This window comes from Pseudonaja textilis, chromosome 2 (assembly GCF_049901715.1).
Source record: "Pseudonaja textilis isolate UNSWEBS1 chromosome 2, rPseTex1.2, whole genome shotgun sequence".
Lineage (NCBI taxonomy): Eukaryota > Metazoa > Chordata > Lepidosauria > Squamata > Elapidae > Pseudonaja > Pseudonaja textilis.
In genome coordinates, this window is record NC_141991.1 from 47,105,382 (window position 1) to 47,120,727 (window position 15,346).

The following is a 15,346-nucleotide window of genomic DNA, read 5'->3' on the forward strand; positions in this document are numbered from 1 at the left end:
TTGTGCAGCATACTGTGGACAACAGACTTTGCATTACAGCTGGATGAATCAACTTTGCCAGGCAATGAATCTTTCCTTCTTGCTTATGTGCGCTTTATTAAAGATGAAAGTTTGAATCAAGAGTTGTTATTTGCGAGGCAACTAAAAACATACTAAAGGGGAGTCAATATTTCATGTTGTTGAGCAGTTTTTCAAAGACAAGGAAATTCCACTTACCAACATACTTGCTTGTGCAACTGATGGAGCACTATCAATGACTGGTCGCTACCATGGGTGTGTTGCTTACTTGAAAAAAGCAGTGCCAAGTGTCTACCATTCACTATGTCATTCATCGCCAACATCTGGTTGCAAAAAACCTCAGTGATCACTTGCACAAGTCATTACACGTTGTCATTACTGCAGTGAACACAATTAAAGTACGTGCTCTCAAGGATCGACTATTCCAAGAGCTCTGTGATGAGAATGATCGTTTGTTGCTTCATACAGAACATTGTTGGCTATCAAAAGGCAACTGTGTGAGACACTTTTACAATCTTTTTGACACTGTTGTAGAGTGTTTTGAAAACAATGCTTTGCTCAGTGATGAACTCAAAGAGATCAGGCATGACATTGCTTATTTATCAGAACTGTTTGCAAAGTTCAATGAAGTGAATTTGGAGTTGCAAGGAAATGCAGTCAATCTTATTAAGGCCAAATCTGTCATCTCTACGTTTATTTCAAAGTTAACTCTATTCGAGTGCAATATAGGCCGTCGTGAGCTATACCAATTTCCAAGCCTGAGCTAGAAGAGAAAGGTGGGATTCAAGATGATGATCTGCAAGTTTTTTGTGACCATTTGGACATGCTGCATAAAGATATATCTGAGCGATATCAGGATCTTCTTTTGATGGAAATTCCAGATTGGGTGATAAATCCATTTTCAGATACTGAGGAATATGGATACTGGAGGAACAACTAATAGAGCTGCAAAATGACATTGAGCTGAAGCCAAAGTTTAAGAAATCATACCAAGAGTTTTGGTTACAGAAGAAAATTTCTGATCGCTATCCTGCACTATGGACAGTGGTTAAGAAGCTCCTTGTTGCATTTCCAACATCCTATTTGGTGGAACATGGTTTCGGTGTGGTCATCCAACTTCTCTCCAAGTAAAGAAATCGACTCCAGATTACTGAACGTGGTGATTTAAGACTCCTGCTAAGTGACTTAAAACCAGACATTAAGAAACTGGTATCACTTCATCAAACCCATCCATCGTATTAGTAACTACTTCACTGTTCAATAAATTCTTAAATTTTACTGAGTTTACTAAGTTACTAGTTACTAAGGGGCTTTGAAAACCTGGTATCACTAGATCATGTGCAACAATTTTGTTGAATTAACATTAGTTAAAAAGATTTTTAAATTGGATTTTAAATAAATGTGCAATTGTTACAGTTTTGAATTTTACTGTTACTATCTCTCTTAGTGGGTTGTGCAAACCGCTATTCCGAATAATGCTATTTATAGGGGGTGGGGTGGGGCACTGAGGATGAGTTTGTAGCACCAAGGGGATGGTGGACTGAAAAAGTTTGGGAACCACTGTTCTACACTGTTGGAAATGCACCTGTTTTAGAACAGCAGTCCCCAAACTTTTCAGCTTGGTGGCCCAGGGCAGGAGAGGGTGTATGAATGGCACAAGTGCCTTCCGCTCACATGAGCAAAGCTTCATGCACTTCCGGAGGTTGGGGGCTCCTTTTTTAGAATATATAAAGGAATTGTTTCAATTAAGGAGGAAATCAAGGGGTAGGCACTGAGCCAGATGCTTATGGGCCTCTAAAACTAAATGTGCCATTCCTATTCTAGATAATATCTACCTTGACAGAAATAGTTAGATAGTTTAAAAGTCATGCCTTATATGGTGTTTCATTCAAGTATCCAGGTACAGAACTTGAAGTCAAGTGATAATATGCCTTTTGTTGCAAACCTTCAAACTGAGAGGTGGGGTTGAAGTTCATAAGGGCTGGATTTGCACATTTAAATTGCTGTAAATTCATAATTTCCATTGAAGTGTATGGAGTTATTATAATGGGATATGTAAAAACTATGCTTAATGGAAATGAAAGAGGCTATAGATGAAAAAATATATAGAGGAACAATAGCTGCAAGAAAAGAGGAAACTAATACCCTATAGAGCAACGGTCGCCCACCGGTGGGCTGCGGCCCACTGGTGGGCTGCAAGAATATTTTGGTGGTCCGCAGAGAAATGCCACCCCAAAACACCTCCCCAGAGCAATTATTCCAGGCTGCGGGGAACACAAGGCTGTGCTGCCCACATGGTCCACAGGAATACTTGCCTTAGGAACAACATGAGGTAGTGAGGGGAGTGGGGAAAGGGCAGAGGAGGGAACTTGCCTGGCCGAGGGGTTGCTGCTTCTGCTTCTTTCTTCTTCTGTTTTTGGCTGCACGCAAGGAAAGCAGCCAACGTCTTTCTTTCTCTCCCCCAAACTCTGCCAGAAATGAGTCTTTGGGACCCTGCAAGGCATCCTGCTCCAAGAGGCTGCACCAGCGAAGACTCATTTCTGGTGGAATTTGGGGGGAGAGAAAGAAAGATTTTGGCTGCTTTCCTTGTGTGCAGCCTGAGAATGGATCTCAAAGCAGGCTAGGAATGGGGCTGCCTTGGAGCGGGTGTGTGTGTGTGTGTGTGAGAGAGAGAGAGAGAGAGAGAACATCACTAGCCCTCTGAGGTTAGATCTCTCTCCCTCCCACCAATGTCAACAAGCCACATCAGTCAAATTCACATTAGTGGTCCCCAGGATTTAAAATAATGAGTTTGGTGGTCCCTGAGGTCCAAAAGGTTGGCGACCCCTGTTATAGAGAGAGTAAAGGATTAATGTAAACCATTTAGTCAGGAAGAAATAACTAAGCTTAAAAAAGAAGAGAGAATATACAGCAAATTTGATGGAAATAACAAAATACTTTTCAAGAAAATGAGAGATAAAGCCTCTCACAGAGTGAATGAGATGGAAAATAAAAGTGATGATACTATTTGGGATGAAACAAGTGAGGAAAATGCTAGAAGAGGTATTTCAGAGGTTTTGATGAGAATAATACTATTACTACACTGAATGCCACATTAAATCAGTGCTACAAATGCAAACAATTGAACAAAAAAATCTGAAAAGGGAGTCATAAACATTGTGAGAATGTTGAAAAATGGTAATGCTGCATGTATACATCTGTTGTGAAATTTAATATTTTTCCTCCCAAAATTTTGTCTTCCTGTTACATTCAATAACCACAGAAAGCAACAGTATGGTACAGTTGTAAGGTTTATTGAATCAAAGTTGCACTGCAGTTATTCCTTTGATATATCCTATTTAGTGTGAGAACAACTAATTAGAAGCGTAGCTCACTAATTAAAATATTTTTTTAACTTTCTTTGTTTTTATTTGGTTAATTGTTAATTTTTATTCTTTTAATATATTGTTAGCCACCCAAAGTTACATTCATGAGATGGATATCCATCTAAAATAGTTAATAAACTGGTTTAATAATCGATAGAAGCAAAGAAGCTATCTAAATAAATAATCCATCAATTCTAAAAGTTGGCTTGTAGCTCTTTGATTCAGAAAGAAAAGGAATAAGAAGTAATAGCAAACAAGATAAGAAGCTGTAGAATGGAGTATCTAATGAAGCTCACCCACACTAAGTGCAGCAAGAGTAGAAAGAGATTCCCTTTGTAATAAAAATTTCTGGCCAGCTGCATTCTGTCAATCTTGTAATGGAATAGTATAACCATTTAGGAGGAGATTAGGGAGGAATCCAGCTGTTCAATCAGTCAATCAGAATAGAGCTGGAAGGGACCTTGGAGGTCTTCAACTCCCTGGTCAAGCAGGAGACCCTATACCATTTCAGATAGGTCATTTGTTAAAAACCTCCAGTGATGAAGCACCTAAGCTTCCGAAGGCAAGCTGTTCCACTGGTCCTCACTATTAGAAAGTTTCTCCTTAATTCCAGGTTGCTTCTCTCCTTGATTAGTTCCCATCCATATATAGTCCATATGTGCGCTGGATTTCCTATATGCAGGGGTTGCACAACTTGTGATATCCAAATATAAATGTCAGAACTGGTGCTTTGCAAAATCAGGTACTCGGGATGCTTATGCAGTGTGATTGGTGAACAGGTTTTTGTTTTGTTCAGGGACTATCGTCCTATTCCTGAGCTTGATGTCTATGAAGCTGAAGGTTTAGCCTTGAATGATGAAGATCTGGAAGAGCTAACTGCCAGCCAAAGAGAAGCTGCAGAACGTGCAATGAGACAGAGGGACCGTGAGATGGGTCGAGGCCTAGGCCGCATGCGGAGTGGACTGCTTTATGGTACACTTTTTAATGAATGGGTGGTGATGGCTTGATTTATACATTAAGTCACACTTAAAACAGTTGCTGTGTCCCACAGTCACATGATTACAATTTGCAACCTTCCTGGTCATCTTCCCACAAACAAAGTCAATGAGGAAGCTGGGAAGGAAAGTTGAAAAGCTGCTCAGGTCAGTCTTCCCCACTTGTGCATCCTCCCCCAGCTCCCCTGTGCTTGCACCTCGTTTTCATGGCCACCTATATACCCTGTCCCATCCAGCAGCAGCCACAGTCTGCTGTGCCGCCTCCACCACCACTTTCACACCTTCCCCAAGCCTCACTACACTCATGTCACACCTTCCCCACAACTCACACCCTCTCTCCCACTGGCAGAAGCCCCCCACTGCTCTTGCACTGTATTTCCCTTTTACTCATGTACTCTTGCCTGTCTGTCAATAGCCATTTGCCAACACCTGAGACTTTCAATTTTCTGCCAGCTTCCCCACTGACTTTGGCTGTTGAAAGCCAGTAAGAAGTTATGAGGAGGTGCTTACTTAAACAATCCATGATCTTCACTTAGCAATGGAAATTGGGACTTCAGGGATTGTCTAATGTAGCCACATAACATTGTGCTTTACAACTGCATTGCTTAGTGGTTGAAATTCAAACCCCAGTTGCTATCCTAGCTCAAGGACAATTTTATTTTATGGCAGTAAACCAGATTGAAATCATGGTTAACTTGTTGGTTGCAGTTGTGGTTTGAGGGTATAGACATGAAAGTGTATGGCATCCATAAAGGTCCAAGGCATGAGTACTTAAAAAAAGATTTGGTCAAATAAGTCATGAACAATTTGATTACCTATAAGACTGATTCTGATTTATTTCTTAGTAATAAAGGTCAGTCCCAAACAGCTCAGTCTTGTGAGATATGCTGAGTACTGTATATAGTTGATCATTTTAATACTTACTTTCATATATAAATGGAATGGTTTTTAATTCGTAAACCTCTCAGAGTCATTTTAGATAATGAGATGGGCAGTGTATAAATTTGATTATTAAATAAATATACATATAAATGGGATTCCTCTTCTTAACCAAGAGTCTTAAATATGTTAAAATTACAACGGACAATATTAAAGCAAATAAATTAAAAATGGAATGTTTAGAATGTAGCAACATTTTAAAAATTTTGCTTGACACTTGAAATAGCATTAAATCAGAAGATCCGCAGATTCCAAACTGCTATTCTCCAAATGTATTGGGATACAATTCTCGTAATTTCCCAATAGGAAGCTATACATAGCCTCATAAGACATGAGCATCGTGTTGAACAAGAAATTGTAGAAATCCAGTGTATTTGTGGGGTGATCATTTGGGGAAAGCTATTAAAAAAGAGGACATCCATCTAAAAGTCCTATCTCACAGAATTGATTTAGTTTCATTAAAAGTTCTGTGTTTATGCAACTGTCTGATAATCCCTTTTTATTTCCTCTGCCCTTGCCCACCTTTTAAATTCTAGAGAGTGATGATGAAGATGAGGGTCGTCCTTTGCGGAAGAGGCGCCTGGCTGAACGGGCTGCTGAGGGTATGGAAGAAGAGGAGGAAGACATGATCGAAAGCATAGAGAACCTGGAAGACATGAAGGGCCATTCGGTGAGAGAATGGGTGTCCATGGCAGCTCCCCGTCTTGAGATCTACCATCGCTTCAAGAACTTCCTGAAGACCCATGTGGATGATCATGGTCACAATGTCTTCAAAGAGAGGATCAGTGACATGTGTAAAGGTACAACTGTGGGAATGCAAGAAAAGTAGTTTAGAAACCCAACAGAGTGCTAGTTTCAAATGTTTCTGGTGTTGACTCATATTGACCAGTTTCTATATCTGTACAGACTGCACTTTCTCTTCTCTCCCTATCCCTATACTTTTTATGTAGGTGAATTCTTAAAGAACAACTACTTAATTATTTTGAATTACAATGTCAGAAGTTACTAAAATATTGGATAGCAGGTTTCTAAGGCACACACCTATTATAGTAATACTTTATTCTTAATGTTATTTTTTTTAGCCATCCTGAATAAAATTCCTTCAGTAGAAGTTGACAACTATTTTCACAACAAAAACATAGTTGTGGTTTTTTTAAAAAAAAAATACTGGAGGTCAAATAAGACATAAGAAGGACTGTCCTATAATGATTGCAAATATATTTTAGAAGAAATCCAATAAACTCAGCTTTTTGCATTTCTGCAGTGGTGGGCCTACGCTAAAATAAAAAGTCTTCTCTTGGCAGAGAATAAAGAGAGTGTGGTGGTGAATTATGAAGATTTGGCTGCCCGGGAACATGTCCTTGCTTACTTCCTTCCTGAAGCCCCAGCTGAGATGTTGAAGATCTTTGATGAAGCAGCCAAGGAAGTAGTAATGGCTATGTATCCCAAATATGACCGGATTGTTCAGGAAATCCATGTTCGCATCTCACATCTACCTCTGGTGGAGGAGTTACGATCACTTAGGTAAGAAGGCAGTTTAGTATTGAAGTTGGCAGCACTAACAAAACCTATCAAGGCTGTTTAATGATTTATGACCCATAGTTGATTAGGATGTAAGTGATCCAGATGATAAACTATTGAGTAGGTCTCTTGTAGCATTATTGCATCAAGGACAAAAATGAGGAGACTGCCTATTAAATGTTCCTCTACAGAACTAGCCTGCCAAGTCCTGAAATTGAATTACATCACATGCTTAAAATTATTTTGTTGCTCTGGAAGTATTGTAATCTCTTAAGTTTCTATTTTAAAAAGTCAGGTTTCCCTTTCTGAGTGTAACCATAGGAGAAAGCCATAGTGAATTGATTGGGTATAAAGCTGCTATGTTTGTGGTCAAATCATATTCTTAATTCTTGGTTTGTTACATTTATAACCTGTCATTCCTTCTGGAATTCAGGGTAATCTGTATAGCAGAGGTGTCAAACTCATGTCATCACATGACGTATTGCAACTTTTTTCCCCTTCACTAAACTGGGCATGGGCATGGCCATCGCCATCGCATGATGCATGATGCATCTGTCCCGCGGGCCGCAAATTTGACAGCCCTGCTGTATAGCATTCCTTCCACCAATTTAGCCCCACAACAATGACTTGTAAGAGAGGTTGGGCTTTCTGTAGCTGAGGTTAATCCAATATTTCACTATTATACCAAGCTAATCCTATCTAGTTTGTGGTGTTTACTCTGGCAGCTGGTCCTCAGGGTCTCAGGTGGATACTTATTGAAGGTCATTTTTTAAGTGGGAATGTCTGAATATAAAAACTGGGATCTCCTGCTTGAAAAAGTGCCTTCTATCATTGATTTAACCCCCCTCCCTCCCCGAACTTTTCACTTCTCAAAGTTTTGCAGAGATGTAAAAGAAATGTAGCATTCAACTATTCAAGATTCTTTATATTTGAGCCTTGTTCCTGCTTCTTCTCATAGGCAACTACATCTAAACCAGCTTATCCGGACAAGTGGGGTTGTGACAAGCTGTACAGGGGTCCTTCCCCAGCTCAGTATGATCAAGTATAATTGTACCAAATGTGGTTTTGTCTTGGGGCCTTTCTCACAATCTCAAAACCAAGAAGTAAAACCAGGATCATGCCCGGAGTGTCAATCTGTTGGTCCCTTTGAAATCAACATGGAAGAGGTAAGCTGTGCTTGATGTGATATTAGGAAGGCCATTGTATCTTTGTTCAGACCGTTAAAACTGCATAATTCTTAGATTTTTTGGAAAGGCAGCTGCCTGATCCTTGGAAGAATTTTCCTTGCTTGAGGAACCCAGGTTGTATACCCTGCTTTACAATAAAGAAATAGCGCTTTTCCAGGGGTTCATAAATACTAGATTCTATGCTGTAAAATCACAGACATTCTGAATAGTTCTAACAGGCTGAAGGGAGAAAGGAAGCAACAGCCCTACCACAATAGGAAGCAATGCAGTCTCTCTGTCAGTAGGGCTGAATTAAATGAAATTATAGGACCAATTTGCCTGAGTTCAGGGAGGCTTGGATATGAAAATTGGAGGCAACAAAGCAGAACCCATAGAAAGGCCCTCAGGATTGCCGTGATCCTGAGCAAACTCACTTTGATTGAAAGAAGTGTGTGAGGAAGGTATGTGTTAATTTAATGCCCAGGTAAACTCCACATGAGGCTTACAAGGCTAAAATGGTTGCTAAAAAATAATATTTCAAAACAAAAACAAATGTGAAAGTTGTATGGATGTAAGTTGAAAGATAGATTACTCTGCTGTATGTAGATTTGTGTTACATTCTGACGAGTCTCCAAGGTGCTGAGGTTTGTCCATTTGCAGCTAAACAGTTTGCCTGAGCTTCTGAAGGTTTTCATATGGATGTGAGGGAAAGCAGTCTTGTATAAACCTCATTGAATCTAGTGTCTTATTTAAGGAATATGCTGACAATGTGGGTTGCAGAGTCTTTTTTTGTGCTCCATGAAATTCCAAACTTCACATGTTTGATGTCTCAACAGACAGTCTACCAGAACTATCAGCGCATCAAAATCCAAGAGAGTCCAGGGAAGGTGGCAGCTGGCAGGCTTCCTCGCTCAAAGGACGCCATTTTACTGGCTGACCTGGTTGACAGTTGCAAGCCAGGGGATGAGATTGTAAGTATAAGGCCCAGAAAAGCAGGAAAGGTCAGAGATTGAGGCATATTGATCACAACTTAAAAACTATCCTGGTTAGAGAATTCAGGAAAGAGCCTTAATGAAAATAAAGCTGCTTCTGGAAGAAGTATTTATTTGTATTCCTTTATTATTTTTAAAATAACTTAAGGCTGTAAACCATACTGTATCCAACAGATCTTTTTCTTCCTATTTTCCCCACAATAAAAATTCTGTGAGGGATATTGGGCTAAGACAGAGTGCCTGGCCCAAAGTCACCCAGTGGCTCTGAAACTAAAACTTGAATTCACAATCTATGTGGAACTTGGTTTTCTGAAGTCTACCAGAATGGCTATATCTTTTAGTTGGTGTGTAGCACATTTCAGTCTGAGTTACTTCGACTTCCCTTTTTATTTGTCTGCGTGATCATCATTTCCCCTATTTTGAGGTTCTCAGCTGTCAAATCAGCCCTGGATTTGATTACTTAGAAATGTGAAAGGAAGTTCCAAAGAACTAGCATTTCCTTGGAATTCTCTCAGTCTATGTGAGGTTTTAATACAAATATGTATCAATGTACTCTATATATCCTAAAATGTTTTTTCATCTGCATTATTAAAAAATGCTAAGACCATAATATAGAAATTCTTCCAACACATAACAATAAATGGTGTTGAATATACACTTCCTTGACTTACAATCAGTTGCTTAGCAACCATTCAACGTTATGACAGGCCTACATGTGAGCTACATACAACCCACATTCAAAATTCTGACAGTTGGGGAGACCCCCATGGTCAACTTTGAGCACTTGGCGACATGGCTGCATTTATAGCATATTGTCATCGCATGACTGCATTTAATGATATTTCTGCCAAAAATCAGCATTCTGGGCCATAGTGAACCATTAGTTTCATTTAACAATTGCTGCAAAAAAGGTCATGAAATCAGGTTGATCACATGACCAGCCCACACATGACCAACCCATTTCATGACCATCCCAACTTAACATGATGACCAGGCTCCATTGCAATCACAAGTTTAATCTCTACCTGTCATTAGTTTTTTTATTTATTAGTACTTCATAAATAATATGGTGGTATCTGCTTATGTTCATGCTCCTAAAACATTTCCTTTCTCTTCTTTTTGTCTGCCTTCTCCCTAAATTGTACAAATTAATTTAGCGCCAATGACTAAAGAATATCTTGCTCTTCTCCTTTAGGAGCTAACTGGAATATACCATAATAATTATGATGGCTCTTTGAATACTGCAAATGGGTTTCCAGTGTTTGCAACTGTGATCCTGGCCAATCACATCACCAAGAAAGATAATAAGGTGGCTGTTGGAGAGCTGACAGATGAGGACGTGAAAGTTATTGTAGGACTTTCCAAAGATGAGCAGATTGGAGAGAAAGTGAGTTTGAATATCAAAATCCAAGATTCTGGTTTTCTTGTTTCCTGTTCAACAGTATGAAAGCTCCAGAGATTACTAGATAATTAGAATCTAATTACTAGATTACTACCATAGCAGTAGCAGTTCTTCTTCTGTTCCAAGATGATGTCAAGGGACTGCAGGCCCTTCTGTGAAAGTATTACTATGGGATCTGTTCAGTTTGTGTTTTGTCTGCTTTAATGTATAAAATTCACGCTATCTCTACTTGGAATACATCTAAACAAATTGTTTCATGAGCAATAGGTTTTTTAGTAAAAACATTACATTACATTTTTACTAAAACAAATTATTATTGCTGTTGTTATCCCCCATTACAGAGGCTCTTACTATCTTCCCAGACAAGAAAAATAATATTCAGAAGAGCAGTAAGCTTTAACAATTAAATCCAACTAAATTAAATCCATCCCAAAATTCAATCTCAACCACTAAAAATCCAACTGAAGAGAGGGTGTTAAATGTTTAGATGATGCTTCTCTCCTTTCTTAGTTTATATATGTAAATGTATACATATATGTATATGTATATATAGAGGGGGGGAGGGCAGGCTTTTCATTAGATGTTAACCACAAAATCCTTTACAAGGATGGGTCAATCAGAAGGTTTCCTCCCAAATGTCTTCAGAAGACTTGCTCATTGGCTTCCTTCATTCACAACCTGTGAAATGGAAACTTTCAAAAAGTCTCATGGGTCAGTTACAACTCAGCACTAACTTTTCTTTATCAAAGTTCCATAGCTTCTATTGGTAATACAAAACGATATATTTCTTCCAGCTAATTTCATTATTGTCCATTTTGTAAAATGCTAGCATTTAATCACAGCCGATATAATCTCCTTTTAAAAATCATCTCCTATAGGGAGACCTCCAGAAAATCCCAGTCTAGCCAGGGAAATGAAAACATTCTGGAAGGAGCGAGGCCTTCCCAGACTGATCCCTGGTGACTTTGCTATGCAGTCATTGTAGGTTCAATAGGACTTTGCTATAAACTGTGTGCAGAATTTTAGGCAAGTGAGTATTTTGACCGTATCATCATTTTTATGCATATTTTCCATCTCCAAGCTGTATATACTTGAATGTTTAGTGGATATAAGCATATCAGGTCATTTGTGTAATGAGGGAGGGTGTGGCCTAAGGAGATCAACACCCTATATCAAGGTATGCATAATTATTAGACAGCTCCTTTTTTTCAGGCAAAATGGGCCAAAAAAGAGATTTAACTGACTGAAAAGTCAAAAATTGTAAAAAGTCTTTCAGAGGGATGCAACACTTGAAATTGCTAAGATATTGGGATGTGATCAGAGAACCATCAAATGTTTTATTGCAAATTCAGGTTTGAATAATTCTGCGTGCTAATAGTTGCCTAACAATTGTGCACACATAAATATTCCCCTAAGAAAAACTCACTTTTGCTTTCTTAAATATTCAGGTTTGAGGTTTATTTACATTTTGGATTGACACTGATTGTTCAATAATAGAATCAATTCCCCCCCAAAACAACTTCCCTAATAATTGTGCACACAGTATGCAAACTTTTCAAGGTTTAATAGATTTCCGTTGTTGTAGTACTGTTTCACTTTTAGTGTCTCTGTTGATAAGTATGTTGGCTGTGTATTTGGTTTTGCCAGATCTTTGCCAGCATTGCTCCTTCCATCTATGGGCATGAAGATATCAAAAGGGGGCTGGCTCTAGCCCTGTTTGGAGGAGAACCCAAAAACCCAGGTAAGTTGACCAAAGAACCTTGTGATCAACACTGCTTTTACATGAAGAGCTTTAACTTGCTAGAGAGGATAGCTGTATTATAGTGGAGACAAATGGCTTGAAAAGATGTTCATCTTTTTATTTTTACAGTTGCACATTTCCCTATTAATAAGCTATTCTTCATTTCAGTAATTTATTCTGGAAAATAACAGAAATTTCTTACCACCAAAAAGTTCAAAGATAAAGCTCCCCCAGTTTTATTTATGGTAGTTTGAAAATAAGTATATGTTATGAAGTATGCATACACCACATTTCCTTCTTTTTTGTCTGCCCAGTTTTGTCAGAAATTCACCTTATTCTGAAATGAGGTGGAGAGATTCTTTTGTGTTTTACTGTCCTTTGTACTGATGTCTTCTTAATCAAAATAGGAATACTTACTGAGAAGGGGAATACTAAAAAAGCAGACCATTTCTCAGTCAGCTTATTTTTTCATATAACTATACCACTTAAACTGACTACAACTCCTAGAAAGCAATCAGACCTTTTAAACTATGTAAATGAGTTTTTATTTCCTATATTATGCTTTAAGCCTGCCTTTCATCCAGTGAAAACAGGAAAAGCCATTTGTTGGTTCTCTTCCTTCATTACCGAGCAGTCCTTGTTCAGAGCAACATTATGAATCCTGCCTCAGGGTCACCGGGCGAGCTTGGATGGACCATCTGATCTCGAGTCTCCCAAGTTCAAATTTAACATTTTGCCTCATTGTGCCAGCTGCAATTTGGCTCACTGTTCTTTCCATCTAAAACACTACAGGAGGAAAACACAAAGTCCGTGGAGACATCAATATGTTGCTTTGTGGCGATCCTGGCACAGCCAAGTCTCAGTTCCTCAAATATGTGGAGAAAGTAGCCAGCAGAGCGATATTCACCACTGGCCAGGGGGCTTCTGCAGTTGGTCTGACTGCCTATGTGCAGAGACATCCTGTAACCAAGGAATGGACCTTGGAGGCTGGAGCCCTGGTGCTGGCAGACAGAGGGGTGTGCTTGATAGATGAATTTGACAAGGCAAGTATTGGCTTGGAGGTATGGTGTAATTTGATCAAGCCAGATTCCAGCAGTATAAGTTGCTCTAGGTAAGACCTTGAACACAGAAAATGAAATGGAGAGAAGACAGTTTGGATTTTAGCACTTATCTAGAAAGAGTCAGTCCTGAGACTTGAAATGAAGGAAAAACTGCTCAGAATATTGAAGCTGGTGGGGGGATTTGATAAGTGTGGAGGGTGCTCTTTCGCAGATTCTTTAATGTAATGAAATCTATAAGTGAAGATACCTTAGGGAGAGCGTAGCACAGTACTGGTTTAATATGCAGTGGGAGAAAATTACTTTGAAACTCAGTATTAACAATTCTAGCTGAAAGATACTTCCTGTCCTTGATAATATTGCTATATCTAGAGGCACTGAACTTCTTAAGAGCTTTAAATGTGTACATCTGATTTCTGCTTTATTATTGGAGCTGATTGGAATTTTAACATCTTTTGCTTGCTCCTCAGATGAACGATCAGGATAGGACCAGTATCCACGAAGCCATGGAACAGCAGAGCATCTCCATCTCCAAGGCTGGCATTGTCACATCTCTACAAGCTCGCTGCACTGTTATTGCTGCTGCCAACCCCATAGGTATGTGGAAGAAAAACCCACTATGGCAAAAAGTTCCACCTATTGTGTTAAATTTCCTGTTTAAAAACTTCCTGTCTTTTGGATCTGGGAAGGAACAAGAGCATGCACTGTTTTTGTGTGTGTGTGTGTGTGTGTTTAAAAATGCTTCTTTTCCTATTCTAGGTGGGCGCTATGACCCTTCATTGACTTTCTCGGAAAACGTTGATCTGACCGAGCCCATTATATCTCGCTTTGATATCCTGTGTGTGGTCAGGGACACTGTGGATCCTGTTCAGGTAGATTCCGCCTATCGTTAGACTTAAGGAAGGTTCATGAAGGATCTGTCATTTTAATACTTACTGAATGAAGAAGAGAGGAACATAAGATGGAATTGGCTAATACAATTGACCTCTTGCCTAGCTTGGGAAAGTAAAGCTAACAGCAACACTTTGATAAGCGTATAGACAGTGCTCGTCCTGCAACCATTGAATCAGTGACAGTTTGAAATTACAACTTTGCTGAATGAATGGTGGTTACAACCAGTCCTCATATTCTGTCTGTCCCAGCACTCCCATGGTATGTGCTTGGAATTTGTGTGTTTGGCAACCAGTTCGCACAAAGGACTGGTTGTAGCACCCTTAACAATCAAAATGATCAGCATTTGCAACCTTCCTGCTGGCTTCCCCAGAAAGTCAGTGAGAGAAGATGGCAGAGAAGGTTGTGAGGTGCTCGTCTCCCCAATCTGCACACTCCTCCACCATTGCACTCGCACCATGCCATCTATGTGTACAACCTTCTGGACTCACAATACACCCACTCTGTGCCTCTCTTGCACCCCCATACACCTTTGCTGTAACAACCTCACCCTTCTTCACCTGCTCCTGCCTTACCCAGCAGTGGCCACTCACCTATCTGCTGGCCCGGGACTTTCAACTTTCTGATGGCTTTCTCATTGACTTTGGTTGTGGGAAGGCAGCAGGAAGCTGCCTCACCTAACAATTGTGCAACAACTGGGACTGCAGGAATTATTGACGCTGAGCAATTTTTATGACTGCATCGCTTAAAGACAGAAATTCCAATCTCAATTGCCATCAAAAATCGAGGATTACCTGTTCTTGTCAAAGATCCATCCATTTTTGAATAAGAGTTAGGCAATCTGGAGAATTAATTTTTGAGATTATCTTGTAGTAAATGATATAAAATCAGTGTTTTGTATTTTTTTTTCTTTTTTTCTATTCTTTCTGGAAGGATGAGATGCTGGCTCGATTTGTTGTCGGTAGCCATATCAAGCATCACCCAAACAGCAAGGATGCAGTAAATGGAGAGTCTCAAGAGATTATCCTCCCTAATACTTATGGTGTAGAGCCCATTCCACAGGAGGTCCTGAAGAAATACATTATTTATGCAAAGGAAAAAGTCCATCCCAAACTCAACCAGATGGACCAGGACAAAGTGGCCAGGATGTACAGTGAACTCAGGAAGGAATCCATGGTAAGCTACCAAGGAGGTGGGAAATCCTATGTTTCAGAATGAGACTGTCCCCTGCAGAATCACTATATCCCTCTCACCAGTT

At 39.5% G+C, this 15,346-nt stretch overlaps 1 protein-coding gene across 1 annotated transcript in view; it reads left to right on the forward strand.

Moving 5' to 3' along the window:
- The window catches only part of MCM2 (minichromosome maintenance complex component 2), a 31,843-nt gene that overhangs the window by 3,560 nt on the left and 12,937 nt on the right, over nt 1-15,346 (forward strand). Inside the window, exons 3-13 of the mRNA XM_026723263.2 lie at nt 4,180-4,355; nt 5,854-6,117; nt 6,622-6,841; nt 7,797-8,004; nt 8,841-8,975; nt 10,192-10,383; nt 12,046-12,139; nt 12,932-13,182; nt 13,668-13,794; nt 13,957-14,069; nt 15,022-15,264. Coding sequence (XP_026579048.1) covers nt 4,180-4,355; nt 5,854-6,117; nt 6,622-6,841; nt 7,797-8,004; nt 8,841-8,975; nt 10,192-10,383; nt 12,046-12,139; nt 12,932-13,182; nt 13,668-13,794; nt 13,957-14,069; nt 15,022-15,264 — 2,023 coding nt within the window. The remainder of the gene's footprint in view (nt 1-4,179; nt 4,356-5,853; nt 6,118-6,621; nt 6,842-7,796; nt 8,005-8,840; nt 8,976-10,191; nt 10,384-12,045; nt 12,140-12,931; nt 13,183-13,667; nt 13,795-13,956; nt 14,070-15,021; nt 15,265-15,346) is intronic.